At 52.6% G+C, this 14544-nt stretch overlaps 1 protein-coding gene across 4 annotated transcripts; it reads right to left on the bottom strand.

The window, feature by feature from the left end:
• Window positions 1-298: 298 nt before the first annotated feature.
• On the bottom strand, window positions 299-3445 carry LOC135292927 (zinc finger protein 239-like). 4 transcript variants are annotated; one of them, XR_010355077.1, is made up of 3 exons: window positions 1777-2633; window positions 1589-1667; window positions 299-1410 (listed from the first exon to the last, which is right to left on the bottom strand). XR_010355077.1 is itself a non-coding variant. In XM_064406977.1 (3 exons), exons 1-3 carry the CDS (start codon window positions 3423-3425, stop codon window positions 741-743), a joined length of 813 nt encoding a protein of 270 aa, XP_064263047.1. In that variant the 5' UTR covers window positions 3426-3445; the 3' UTR covers window positions 299-740. The 4 variants fall into 4 exon arrangements, 1 of the variants encoding a protein (XP_064263047.1); XR_010355078.1 differs by having other exon boundaries at window positions 1579-1667; XM_064406977.1 differs by lacking the exon at window positions 1777-2633 and adding an exon at window positions 3372-3445 and having other exon boundaries at window positions 1579-1667.
• Window positions 3446-14544: the final 11099 nt, after the last annotated feature.

A 14544-nucleotide genomic window follows, 5' to 3' on the forward strand; every position in this document is an offset into this window, starting at 1 on the left:
CTCTGGGGAAAAACCTTTTCCTGAGATCCAGCCTGAGCCTGCCCCGACTCAGCTGCAGCCCTTCCCTCCAGTCCTGTCCCTGGGCACCAGAGGGAAGAGGTTCCCACAGCCCCAGCCAGGGACCCGCTCCCAAGGCTGCTGCCATGGCCACCAGGGCTGGGAGCAGCTGGGATGCTCGGTTTCCATGGGCCAGGGTTCAGGAATGGGATTCCCCAATTTCCTGCTCCCATTAAAACCACGCTGCCACTCGCTGCCCTTCCACCTCCCATGGAAAGAACAAAAGGCAAAGATCCTGGGCTGGGATAAGAACAATTTAATGGGAACAGCAACGAGATAAACAACAAACAGGAAGAGAAACAATACTGGTAACAGAAGGGAAAACAAAAACTATTTACAGGGAAAACTACAACATCAACAACCGTCTATTCCTGGCCACATATTTCCTCCTGCCTGGAAAGGACACCCTCCTCTTTGCGAGAGAGAGAGTCCCTTGCCTGCCCCTGGCAATAACCTAAGGTGGGACTGAATGTAACATCATGGCCATGGCCACACCGTCATGTTCTTCAATCTCACATCATATCATTGACAGAACCAGGAAAAGCTATAGGTGTCTTCCCAGCATGGATCACAGGGACCATGGATCACCAGGGCTCTTCCCAATGTGGGCTCTCCAGTGGGGGGACGAAGTTAGGGCAGTGCATGAAGCTCCTTCTGCAGTTGGGGCATTTATAGGGCTTCCCTTAACTGTGCCTCTGGTGGTGTCTGTTCAAGTTACAGCTCTGGGTGAAGCTCTTCCCACACTGGGAACACTCGTAGGGCCTCTCCCCAGTGTGGATTCGCTGGTGGGTGATGAGGTGGGAGTTGCGCTTGAAGCCCTTCCCGCAGTCGGGGCAATGGAAGGGCCTCTCCTGTGTGTGAATTCTCTCATGCAGGAGGAGATTGGAGCTGGTTTGGGACCTCTTCTGGCACACAGGACACTCATAGGGCCTCTCCCCAGTGTGGATGCGTTGATAGATGATGAGGTGGGAGCAGCAGCTGAAGCCCTTCCCACATTCCCCACACTCACAGGCCCATTCCCCAGTGTGGATCATCTGGTGGCTCATCAGGGCGTTGCTCTGCCTGAAGCTCTTCCCACACTCCAAACACTTGTAGGGCTTCTCCCCGTCATGAAGCTGCTCATGGGTCACCAGCTCCAATCCCTGGCTGAAGCTCTGTCCACCTTCCTGGCTCAGGGTGCAGCCTTTCACCTCAGAGCACCCTGGGCTGGGTTTGGTCCCCTCTTCCTGTGCCATCTCTGGAGCTTTTCCTCCCTGTTGGATTCCTGCCCCGTGGAGCCGCTCCAATCTGCCTCTTCCTCGAGGTTCTTCTGTGGGGATTTGTCCTCCCTGGTCTCCATCCTCACCTCCTTGTCTGGGGGAGGAAGGACAAGGTGAGGATGAGATTTGCCCCTATGCCGCTGGGAAAGGGAAGAAGATCCCCCAGTGCATCCCCAGCAGGACAGCAGTGGGGTTGTCCTGCAGCCGGGGGCATTGCTGGGCTGGGAGATGGAGCAGATGAGAAAGGGAAAGGGGCACTTACTCCTCCTCACCTGCCTGGGTGTCCCGGGGCATCTTTCTCTTCCTTACAGCCTCCTCCTCCATCCAGCCAAAGTTTGGGAATGAGAAATCCTGGTTTGGGGGAAAATACAGTGTATGACTACATTGGATTACGGTGTTCCCCCTGCCCAAGTCCATCTCTGGTGTTGTGGCACATCCACAACGAGCCCCTGTGAGCAACCTGCACTCCCAGAGCCCGGAGCACGCTTGCTTAACCTGCTGATGGACAAGGCCAGAGATGGGTCTGTGTGCACAGCTCCAAACGCAGTTTATTGCAATGCAGAGGGTCCAGGCACAGAGACAAAATGGGGCTGAGGACACAGGGTTTGGTAAGGGGGGAAAGGGGCGGGTCTGAGGGCCAAGGGCCAATGGGAACTGAGCACAGGTGGTGCAGAGGAGGGGCAGCCAACTGGGGAACCAATGAGGTAACAGGGGTGGAGCATTGCAGCAAACCGGGACCAATGGGGGACAAGAGAGGGGAGAACATTCTAGGGGGAATCCATATAAAGAAAAAGGGCAGCTGGAGTGGGTGACACCAATGAAGCCTGCTGCATTCCCATGAGCCTGCAAATGCTGATGGTGAGAGCATTGTCCTCAGAGGGGTGTCTCTCTCTGACCCTGGTCACCTTTGCCCTGAGGTATTACAGTTCCAATGTTGGGCCCCTGCGCCTCCACACTCTAGAAGTCACCGGGAATCTGGTGCCTTTGTAAACTTCCAAAACACTAAAATTCAGTGCCCAAAAATACACAAATTACTAAGATTCAACCAAAACACTCAACCCTGGGTTTCTCCTCTCTGGTGTCTCCACTTTGGGCTCCTGGAGGCGCCCCTGTCTGGGTTGCTGTTGGTCAGGTTTGTATTGGTGTTCCCCCCTCTGGGCTGCTGGGGCTCCTGGCAATCCCGCAGGTTCCCCTTCTCTGGGCTCACCACTTTGGCGTCACAGGTATCCCAGGGGTCAGCACTATCCGGGGTCCCTGTTTCAGGGTTCTGGGGTATCCATGGCTCCCCCCTGTCCATGCTGCCAACATGTCCAGGCTTCTGGAGCACCCCCAGCTCTCGCATTGCCCGTTTCTGCTCCCCCCAGTGCCGGTTTCCCTGCCAGCCCTTGCCGGTCCCGGGCGATCCCCAGGTGGCTCTGGGCTGACAGTGCAGCCCCTGGGCCGGGCAGAGCCCGCCCCAGCACGGGGGGACCCTGCATCCTCCGCTGCCTCGGCAGCCGCGCCCAGCGCCGGGCACGGAGCTCGGGCAGCCCCCGCCGCCCCCTGCCCAGGGAGCCCCGGGACCCCCGCAGCCGGGGCTGGCTCTGAGCGAGGCGGCCCCGAGCCCGGCTGCGTGGCCAGGGGGCACGGCGAGCCCGGGGCCTCTGTGCCAGCGCTTCCCCCGCTCTCCCTCAGCCTTTGCCCGGCCCGGCCCCCGAGCACAGAGCTCTGCCCGGGGCTCCCGGCCCGAGGGGCGGCTCCGGGCCCGCCCGGCCGCTCCCGGCTCCCACAGCCCGCCCGGGGCCGCCAACAAAACATCCCAGCACCAAATCCACAAACCAACCCCTGCCACCCTGTCTCGCTGCGCCTTCCCAGGGACCCCAACCCCGCGGCAATGCCCCCGGTGCATGGGGACAAAAAGCTGCTCCAGCCCAGCCCCTCGGAAGCCCCAGCTGCGGCTGTCCCTGGCACAGCGATCCCGGCAGCTGCCCCGCTGTCGCAGCTGCGGCTCTGGAGCAGGGAGGCTCTGCGGGACCCCCGGGCTGGGCCCCCTCCCAGCCCGTGCCCGCCCCGCACCTTCAGCCCGGCCTCTCTCGCTGCTCCGGCTCCTGCACAGTCCCCGCTCTCCATTCTTCGGCCCCCTGGGCTCTCCTCTGGGGCTCCTACAACACCCAGCAATGCAAAACAATGGATTTTGGTGCTTCCTAGCCAGACCACAACTGAAACTTTGTTCCTTTTGCCTGGCTGCAGAGACCTCCAGGGCGTTTTCTGCACACAGTCCCAGCCCCCAGCACTTGCTGAAGGCGCTCCTTGCAAATGTCACTGTGCCAGGGCCCTGTCCTTGTTGTCACTTGCTGGGGCTGGCCATGCACAGAGCTCCTGGACTTGCATTTCCAGCTGCTGTGCAGCCAAAGCCGAGATATCTGCAGCTGCCTGAATGCAAAAACTGCAATAGGAGCCTCTCTCCAGGGGGAAATCTCCCCTCCTGTGCCAGCCCGTGGCAATGCTGCCATTCTCTGCTGCTGCTGCTGCTGCTGGGGCACTCGGGGCTCTGGCTGAGCAGCAAAGGTGACCCTGAGCCAGGAGCTTTCCTTGGCTGCAGCAAAGCCTTGGCATGCAAAGCCCTTCCCGGCGCTGTGCCCTGTGCCAGGAGGGATTGTGCCAGCCGAGCTGACCCGAAATTTCTTCTCCCAGGCAGCTTTAGGACATGCTACATAGAGAAGCCAGAGCCCACTCTCAGCTTTGCGCAGTCCTGCAGAAGAATCCTGTGTGTGAAGCAGCCTGGGAACAGGGTTTGGTGTCAGGGGAGGGGAGCTCAGAGCCCTTTTCTGGCCTGTGGGCTGAGGCTCTGCATTTGCAATGGCCCTGCAGCTGCCAGAGGGGCCTTTTTGTCTCAGCTGAGAGCAGTTCTGTTGAGAGCCTGTCCTACACCCGCTTTTCCTGCAAATGTGCCCAATAAATTCACATTTTTTGCAGCCACAGGTCTTGTGTGAGTGCAGGTGTGACAACTGAAGGATGGAACAGCTCTGATGGGGGGAGTTCTCTCTTTCTTGTTTTGATTTTTTTTTTCCTTGGGTGTGTTCTGTGTTTTGTTCTTTGTTTTGTTTGGTTGATTTGTTTGTTTTTGTTGGCTTTTAGGTTTTTTTGTTTGTTTCTTTTTCTGTTGCTTGGGGGGTATTTTTTGTTTAGGTTGTGTGAATTTATAAAATCAAAGGGTTTTGGGAAAGCTGCAAAAGGCAGGCCTCAGAGACAGCAGAACTGTGATTAGAGTTAAGCACTAGCCATAAAATAAGTCAGCAGAAAAATTATTAAAAAAGTAGAAAAGTAAGGACAAATGGAACAATGGTCTGTCTATTAATGCTTGTCTAGAATAACTTCCTCAGCTGCAGAAAAGTATATCTAGCAAGATACTAGGAAGTTCTAAGCTTAATAATGCAGCTCTGTGCATTGTGTTTTAAGGCTTACAAACAGGTATTGTATTCAAAATAAGCAAGAATTGTTTTAACCCAGTGTATGTGTGCTTATAGTGGTTAGATAGAACTACTGTCAATATGCTTTTGCTTTGTGTGATTAGTCAAAAAACTTACAAAGTAAGTTGTCACATTACGTTCTTGGTCTGCTGCATGGGATGTGAGCTGCTGGCATCTTCCCATTGTCATAACCATGTAATGAGATGGATGCTGGAAAATAAAAAGGCTCAAGACACGTTCCTAGCAGTCCCGTCCTATTCGTGTTTTGTACATAGCCCCCAGCTGGCAATATAGGCGATGGTTTTCTTCTTTTGGTATGGTTTTGTTTGTTTTTGGTTTTGGTTTTTTGGTTTTTGTTTGTTTTTTTTTTTTTTTTATAATCGACTTCTCCAGCAGTTCTGGGCAGAGCTCTGTAACTGTGTCTGACACTTGTCTGTGGTCCTGTGCAGGTGGCCAGGGGGACCTTCCCCGAGCTGTGTGCAGAGGAATCCACATCAGCCCAGGCCGGGCTGGGCAGTGGCCGCTCAGTTCCATGGACTGGACACGGCTCTGGACGCTTCCCTTGGAGCATCTGCAGGGAGGGAACGCTGGGGCTGTCACTGCTGGGGTGTCACACACAGGGGAACGCTGGGGCTGTCACTGCTGGGGTGTCACACACAGGGGAACGCTGGGGCTGTCACTGCTGGGGTGTCACAGACAGGGGAACACTGGGGCTGTCAGCGCTGGGGTGTCACAGACAGGGGAACGCTGGGGCTGTCACTGCTGGGGTGTCACAGACAGGGGAACGCTGGGGCTGTCACTGCTGGGGTGTCACACACAGGGGAATGCTGGGGCTGTCACCGCTGGGGTGTCACACACAGGGGAACGCTGGGGCTGTCACCGCTGGGGTGTCACACACAGGGGAACGCTGGGGCTGTCAGCACTGGGGTGTCACACACAGGGGAATGCTGGGGCTGTCACCGCTGGGGTGTCACAGACAGGGGAACGCTGGGGCTGTCACTGCTGGGGTGTCACAGACAGGGGAACGCTGGGGCTGTCAGCGCTGGGGTGTCACAGACAGGGGAACGCTGGGGCTGTCACCGCTGGGGTGTCACACACAGGGGAACGCTGGGGCTGTCAGCGCTGGGGTGTCACAGACAGGGGAACGCTGGGGCTGCCCTGTCCCCAACAGCTCTGCCAGTGCCTCGAGGGGACATAAAGGCTGAGCCAAAGGGTGAGAATTGCAGAAGGGGCTGAGCTGAGAGGGACCCATTAGGATCATCAAGTCACAGAATCACAGAGTTGCTGTGTTGGAAGAGACCTTCAGGATCATCGAGTCCAACACAGCCCTAACACCTCAACTAGACCATGGCACCAAGTGCCCCGTCCTGTCTTTTTTTAAACACATCCTGTCCTTTTTTAAACACATCCAGGGATGGTGACTTAACCACCTCGCTGGGCAAACCAATCCTATACTTTATTACCCTTTATATAAAAAACTTTTTCTTAATATCCAACCTATATTGGATAAGCTCAGCTGCTCCTTGGCACAACTTAAGACTGTGTCCTCTGGTTCTGTCAGTTGCTGCCTGGAGAAAGAGACCAACCCCCACCTGACTACAACCACCTTTCAGGAAGTTGTAGAGAGTGATAGGGTCACCTCGGAGTCTTCTCTTCCCTGGGTTCCTCAGTCGTTCCTCACAGGATTTGTGTTCCAAGCCCCTCACCAGCCTTGTTTCCCTTCTCTGGACACGCTCCAGCCCCTCCATGCCCTGCGTAAATTGGGAAGCCCAGAACTGGACACAGCACTCAAGGTACGATGCCAGAACAGGGGAATAATGCCAAGTACACCAGTGCCAAGTGCAGGGGAAGAATGACCTCCCTGCTCCTGCTGGCCACACCATTCCTGATCCAGGCCAGGAGCCATTGGCCTTCTTGGTCACCTGGGCACACTGCTGGCTCATGTTCAGCCGGCTGTCGAGCAGTACCCCCAGGTCCCTTTCTGCCTGGGCACTGTCCAGCCACACCATCCCCAGCCTCTGGCATTGCAGGGGGTTATTGTGGCCAAAATGCAGGACTCAGCACTTGGACTTATTAAACTCCATCTTATTGGACTCTTGCATCCATCCAGCTTTTCCTGATCTCTCCAGACCCCTTCTCCCTTCCAACAGATCAACACATGACCCCAACGTGGTGTCATCTGCAGGTTTACTAATGAAGGACTCAATCCCCTCATCCATGTCATCAGTGGAGATATTGAGCAGAGCTGGCCCCAGCACAGAGCCCTGAGGGACAGCACTGGTGCCTGGCTGCCAGCTGGATGCAGCAGCGCTCACCAGCACTCTCTGGGCCAGCCATGCAGCCAGTTCTGAACTCAGCACAGAGTGCTCCTGTCCCAGCCCTGGGCTGCAGCTTCTCCAGGAGTGTGCTGTGGGAGACAGTGCCAAAGGCCTTGCTGGAGTCCAAACAGACACATCCACAGTCTGTCCTGCATCCACCAGGAGGGGCACCTGGTCATAAAAGGAGACCAGGTTGGTCAAACACAAACTACCCCTCCTAAACCCCTGATGGCTGGCTCTGATACCTTGGCCATGCTGGAAGTGCTGGGTGATGACACTCAGTATAAACTGTTCCATTTCCTTACTGGGTACAGAGGTCAGGCTGACTGGCCTGTAATTACCAGGATACTCCTTCCCACCCTTGTTGTGAATGGGGGTCACATTGGGCAGCTTCCAGTCATCTGGAAACTCACCAGTGAGCCAGGACTGCTGGAGAGCGGCTTGGCAAGCTCATCTGCCAGCTCCCTCATCACCCTGGGGTGGATCCCATCTGGGCCCATGGATTTAGGAATATCCAAGCATCTTAGAAGTTCTCTGACTGCTGCCTGTTGGATAATGGGGGGACCATTCTGTTCCCTGACCAGGGAGGGCTGTTTTCCTGAGGACAAGCCGTTCTTCTCACTAAAAACAGAGGCAAAGAATGCATTAAGCACCTCTGCCTTCTCCTCTTAATAATCTTATTATTCCCTCATAAGGGAACTTAATAATATGCAGTTATTAAGTTCCCTTATGCATCTAATAAAGGACAAAAGTTGGTCTTACCCTTCCTTTTATCATTCATCTATGTGTAAAAACATTTTTTATTTTCCTTTACAAAAATCGCCATTTTAACTTCAATCTGAGCTTTGGCCTCCCAAATTTTTTTCCTACCTGCTCTAGCAGCCCTCTTAAATACATCCTGAGAGACCTGACCCTCCTTCCAAAGATGATACATCCTCTTTTTTTCCTAAGTTTCTCCAAAACTTCCTTCCCCATCTCGACTAGGCTGGGCATTGCCTCGTCGACTTGTCCTTTGGCATGCAGGGACTGTTGGTTCTTCTGCCCTCAAGATCCCTCTTTTAAAGCACACCCACTATTGCTGGCCAGGGCTCTATGTACAAATCACGAACGGAATGGGACTGCTGTGGAAAGCATCTCAAGCTGTTTATTTTCTAGCATCAGTCTCATTACATGGTTATGATTTGTGGAAAGAAAAAAACTCTGCAACTTCGCAAAAGTTGTAAAGCCCGTATGTTTATTTCAGCACTGGACACGTGGGGATTGTTCACCCTTAAAGGACATGTGTACCCCTGAGAACTCCCAATCCTTTTTTATCTCCCTTGCTTGCGGTCGCGCGTGTCCAAAATCCCCCATTCAGGGCGGCCCCGGCAAGCTCAATGGCACGCGAGCCGCAGCGCTGGGGGCACTCTCCCCTCTCTGTGTGCTGCAGGGAGTGCGCCTGAGGCAAGGATGCCTTCTCAGACTCTGGGCTTGCTACGGCAGGAGCGATGGAAAGGCGGACTCTGTCTTCTGGGATAAACTGGGCTTATTGAGGAGCAGGGAAGTGGAGGGTCCAAGGAAACCAGAAGGCAAAGACAAGACTAACGGAGTAATGGCAGCTTATACAGGGAGGTGGCTACAAAGCCTGCCCTCCAACCAATGGAGTAAGAGGGAGGAGTGGGTAAAGGGATACAGATATTATTGTACAACTAATCACAGGTAACCTGGGGAGGGTCCCCAGCCCCTGAGCCAATCACTGAATGCCCTAAAGAGAAGCTTCTAGATGAAAGGACTGGGTTGTCAAGTGACAGGGCACCAGGGAGGGACAGAGCAAAGGGATACAATGGCTCTTACGGTAACCAGGGAGGAGATAGGGAAACTGACAGGGGATTCAGAGCAGAAGGCAACTGGGCAGAACCAGTATTAGCATGTGGGGAGAATAGAACATACCAATTTACAAAGTACAACTTAAAACAACTAGAACCAGTTAAAAGCACAACCCAACAGTAAACTGACTGAAAATCTTGTGTTTTGTCTCCTTACATTGTCAGTAAGGAAGAAAAGGTTGTAGAGAGAGGAGAAGTGTTCTGAAAGATTTCTTCTGATTCTTATTACTCTTTCTTTTAGTTATTATTAATAAACATTTCTTTATACACTTTTAAAATATTGAGCCCACTTTGCCTTCCTCCTACCCCTGTCTCACAGCAGGAAATGTATAAGTATATTCTAGTGAGTGCACAGGTAATTAGCCAACACTGAACCCACCACACTAGTTGATGCATTTGCCAAGGAATCTCAAATTGGCAAACCAAAACCACTACAGAAACATTCCTGATGAACTGCACAAGAGCAGGAGAAAATCAAGACAGGGCCATGGTTTGTCAGGACTTGCTTGATCCTAATGAGCCCCGTGGTGCATTTGGAGCTGAGCCCTTGAACCTCAGGGCCTGAGAGGAGATTGCACAAATATTTCCAGGAGTCAAAGGCAGAGCACCTAAAGTGCCTCAAAGCATGAATGGGACCCACTGATGTCCATCCCCAACACAGGCTCCTCATGGACTCCTTGAAGGAGAGAACTGGAGGCCAGGATGGCACAAAAACCTCTCAGAAGACTGAATGTGGAAAGGAAATTCCAAAGTACCTTAAAAAATTTGAGTATCTCAAAGTATTAATGAGCCCTACTGAGTGTCAGTACAAAGCTCTCAAGGGACTAATTAAAGCAGATAATTGGGGCCATGATTGCACAAACCTCTCACAGAGTTTGTATCCAAAGGGAAACACCAAGTACCTTAAAATACCTGAAGTACTCTGAAGCATTAGTGAGCCCCACTGAGTGTTGTTACTGACAAAGCCTCTCCAGGGACTAATTACAGCAGATAATTGGAGGCCATGATTGCACAAACTTCTCACAGACTCCAAGGTAAAAGCCAAAGTCCTTTGAAAAACCTGCAGTCTCTGGGAGCCTGAAGGAGCCCCCAGGGCCATTCCCGACCAAGGGTCCCCAGAGACTCCTTCCAGCAGATCCTTGAGGCCACTGGGATGTGGGCTAGGGTCTTGCTTCGGCAAGAACCCCTTGTGTGAGGACACGAGGCTTGACTCCATTTTCATCAGAAGGCTGATTTATTATGTTATATATTATACTAAAATACTACATTACAACTATACTAAAAGAACAGAGAGAAGAAGATCAGAAGGCTACAAAGACAAGAATAGAATAGGAATGAATAACAAAAATCCTGTGACTGCTCACAGCCTTGGCACAGGTGGCTGTGATTGGTCACTGATTGAAAACAATCCACATGGACCAATGGAAGATGCATCTGTTGCATTCCACAGCAGCAGATAGTTATTGTTTACATTTCTTTCCTGAGGCTCTCAGCACCTCAGGACAGGAAAAATCCTAGCAGAGGCTTTTTCACTAAAATATCACGGCTACATCTCACCCTTTAAAATTTATTAAATTAAATAGAAAAAGAAATGTTTGCCATCCCTTCTACTGGGCCCTTGCAGAAGAGAGAACAAACACCTCTTGAGGTTCATCTGTTGCCAATCAAAATCTCAATCAACTGCTGATGTGGAATGGTCAGGGAAATTCTTCACCTGTAGAACATTCAGGAAAATTCGTCACTTGTAGAACATCATATTCTATCATATCACTAAAACAATCTTAAAATATAAGAAAATGCAAAAAACTCATGCAAACAAAGTTCATTGTTTCAAGTCCAAACAGCTGAGTTTCAGGACAGAGTCCATGGACTGAAGATGTTCCTCTTTGACATCTCTGGAAGTCCCCTTTGGTCCTGAAACAGGCTTGCAGAATTCTGAAACAAAAAACTGCTAAAGAGAACAAGAATTATCAAACAATTCATTGACAGTCATCAAACAATTCAGAGAAAATTTCTGGAATGCCCTGGCCACAGCCCTTCATTGAACCACTTGGGCTGAGGCTAATTTTTGGCTTTTCAATACTTTTGAGCTGCTAGCTCTTTCCACTTTTCTTTATGAATTTTTTTTTTTTTTCCCAAAGAAGAGCAGCAGCAGAGGGTCTCTAGGACCCTTGGGTGGCCCTGGTCCTGGTGGACGGACCAGAGAACCCAGACCTGGCCCACAGAATGGTGGCCCAGGTCCCTGTGGGGAAAGCAAAGTCCCCAAACCCAGCACTGGACGGGGCAGTGGCCCCGGCCCAGGGAAATGAGCCAAACGGCCCAGAACCGGCCCGTGAGGTGGGCTCTGTGTGCTCAGAACCTGGCAGGACCATGCTGCCAGCGTCTTGAGAGCAGAAATGACCCAATGCTTCCTCCCCCCAGCAGCACAGGTGCACACCGGCAGCTCGGGAAGAGAAGCTTTCTCAGGAATTGTCATCCCAGATCTGAGGGTTTCTTGTCCCCAGAGCAAGCGAGCAATGCTTGCTTTGCTCTGTGTCTCTCGCTCCTGCAATGCAAATGCCACTGCTCCTGCTTTCTGCCCCTCGGCACCACCCCCATCCCCACTGGGCTGGGGACCAGAGGCAGATGCCACAGGAGCCAACTCCCCCACGCCGCTGGGGCGCTCGGGGGAAGGCAGGCACCCCAACCCCCAGGGAGAAGCCCCCGACCACACACGAAATGACCCGCGAACCACACTGATTTTGAACACAGCCAGCCGAACTGCACCTGCAGTCAGCTGGCGGGCCGTGCCCCCTCCACGGAAGGACAGGCTCTTCGCAGGGTCTGATGCGAGTGACGGAGCTTCGGAAACCAGCGGGACAACTGGGGTGGGTGGTGTGGGCAGCATGGGCGCTGGTGTCGGCTCTTGAGGCGGTCCCGTGGGCTCAGCACCATTCTCAGCATGCTCTTGCACTGCAATCGGGTCGGCAGGGAGCGGCGGGACAGGCGGGGGCGGTGGCCTCGGAACGGGGTCGGCCCGCGCCGGCGCTGCCTGCACCACTGCGAATTCAGTTGCCGGCGGTGATGCAGAGGGAGAAGGCACGGAGGCAGCTCCTGCAGCTCCCGGGGACAGCAGCACAGCCTCGGGTCGCGGCGCTGGGGAACCATTGTTGTTGATGGCGTTGCCTGGCAACACGGGCGGATCGGCGGGAGGCGGTTCCGGGTGCCGCGGCGCAGGCGCAGTCATCAAGGCCAGTGGAGCCGCTCCAAGAGGCGGCGGGGCCGCGGGCGGAGCCGCGGGGTCCGGCGCCTCCCGCGGGGCCGGCTGAGGCGGAGCCGCGGGGTCCGGCGCCTCCCGCGGGGCCGGCTGAGGCGGAGCCGCGGGGTCCGGCACCTCCCGCGGGGCTGGCTGAGATGGAGCCGGATCCGCTCCCTCCCAGGGTGGGGGGAGCGGAGAATTCCGCGGCGAAGCGGGCGGGGCCGGCCCGGAAAGCGGCGGGGCCGGATCCCCATCCCCCCCAAGAGAAGGAGCTGGGGGGGGAAGGCAGCTCTGCCTGCTCATGCTCCAAGGGAGCGGAGAAAAACTTTTGCTCAGCCGTGGGCAATGCGGGGGGGCCGTGAACCCGCGGTTCGTCTTCTTCGAGAGGCTCCTCTCGTGCTGAACCTGGTGGGAACAGAGCGCGACCGCGCCACCGAGCCATGATGTCCCCCGCATCCTCTCTTTTTTTTCAAAATAAAGAAATAAATCCGTGCATGCACTGCATACATTATTGGGGGTGCAACACCCTGGACTCTTGTCCACTTAAAAACAGCGTCCATGAACTCCCAAAAATCTAAATCAAGGGAGTATACGACATTTGTAAGAAATCTATGAAATATTGCCCATCTGAAAAACTCATAACACCGTCTCTCCCACAGACAATGAGTAACTCTGTCTTCACGTCCCCATCTGTGCCAGAATTTAATAACTTTCTCCTCTGACTCAGTAAACGGAACCTGAGCTTCCGAAGGTACATTTTTCCAACTTTCCTCCCACCTTTTGCGAATGGCAGGATTTTCAGGAAGGGAAAAAATAACAGTACCTTTAGACAGTGTCCTTGTGGATCCAGCTGTGCAGCTCTGCTGCTCTGCGGTCTCTGGACACAATGTCCAGGAAAGTCCAACAGGTTCTCCTGTTTGCCTTGGCTGTGAACTCTGCCCATCTTCAGGGTCTTGTTTCTTCAGCTCCAGGCTAGATTCCATGGTCACTCTTGGGGTGACCATCAGTTTCACACGTCCAGGGTTCACCAATTGTTGCTTTGACTGCAACCCCTGGTGCGAGGACACGAGGCTTGACTCCATGTTGATCAGCAGGCTGATTTATTATGTTATATATTATACTAAAATACTACATTACAACTATACTAAAAAGAACAGAGAGAAGAAGATCAGAAGGCTACAAAGACAAGACTAGAATAGGAATGAATAACAAAAATCCTGTGACTGCTCACAGCCTTGGCACAGGTGGCTGTGATTGGTCACTAATTGACAACAATCCACATGTTCCAATGAAAGATGCACCTGTGGCACTCCACAGCAGCAGACAGTTACCGTTTACATTTCTTTCCTGAGGTTCTCAGCTCCTCAGGACAGGAAAAATCCTAGCAGAGGCTTTTTCACTAAAATCTCATGGCAACACTTCATAAATCGGGGTTAATAAAAAAATCAACTTAAATCCTACCATATCCTCACATTACTCTTGTTACTATGTCATAAATTACACTCTTACTCCAGTTTTCTGTAAGAAAAAGTCTACCTAATTTCAAATCCTTCTTAATTTTACTTTTAAATCTCCTGATGTTGAGACAATTTTCCAATCAGGTATTTGGCCTTTCACTCGTGAGGCATGTGTCCAACCCCTTTCTGCTGCTCGAACTGCAGTTTCCGTGGTCAGGAGAACTAAAAATGGTCCCTCCCACCGTGGCTCCCGGCTTTCTCCCCTCCAGCATTTGATTAATACATAATGTCCAGGTGGAATAGGATGGATTGGAAAATCCAGGGGAGTTGTTTGAGCTAAAGCCTCTTTTTCTCTTAATTCCTTTAAATTGTTTGCAATAGTTGTTATATATCCCTGGATGGATCTATCCCCCGCTAACGAGGGGTCCATTGTCATACCCTGAGGATAGGGCATTTCATATTACATTTCATATGGTGAAATCCCGGTCTCAGAATGGGGCTTAGTTCTGATATTTAATAAAGCCAAAGGGAGACAGGCTCTAATATCCCTCCTTCTCTGGTGCCCCTTTACATGAACCACTGCTACTCTCTTCGGACCCTTTAATGCTTCAAGTGTCTGAACTATCAATCCCTCGTGTACTAACCCTTTTCCTTGAGGGTTTCTAAGTCCCCTTTCTTTCCAAATTTTTCCAAAAGTATGCACTACACTAAAAGCATATCTGGAATCCGTATAAATAGTCCCTTCTCTCTCTTTTAGTATTAAAAATGCATGGAGTAATGCATACAGGTCACAAGCTTGTGCTGACCAGGATGGACTAAGGAGACCAGACTCCTTTACCTCAAGCTCTTCCCCACTCATTATAGCCTAACCTGATTTTCTTTTCCCACTCACTCCCTGAGA

Source organism: Passer domesticus, unplaced genomic scaffold (assembly GCF_036417665.1).
Source record: "Passer domesticus isolate bPasDom1 unplaced genomic scaffold, bPasDom1.hap1 HAP1_SCAFFOLD_58, whole genome shotgun sequence".
In the NCBI taxonomy this organism is placed as follows: Eukaryota; Metazoa; Chordata; class Aves; order Passeriformes; family Passeridae; genus Passer; species Passer domesticus.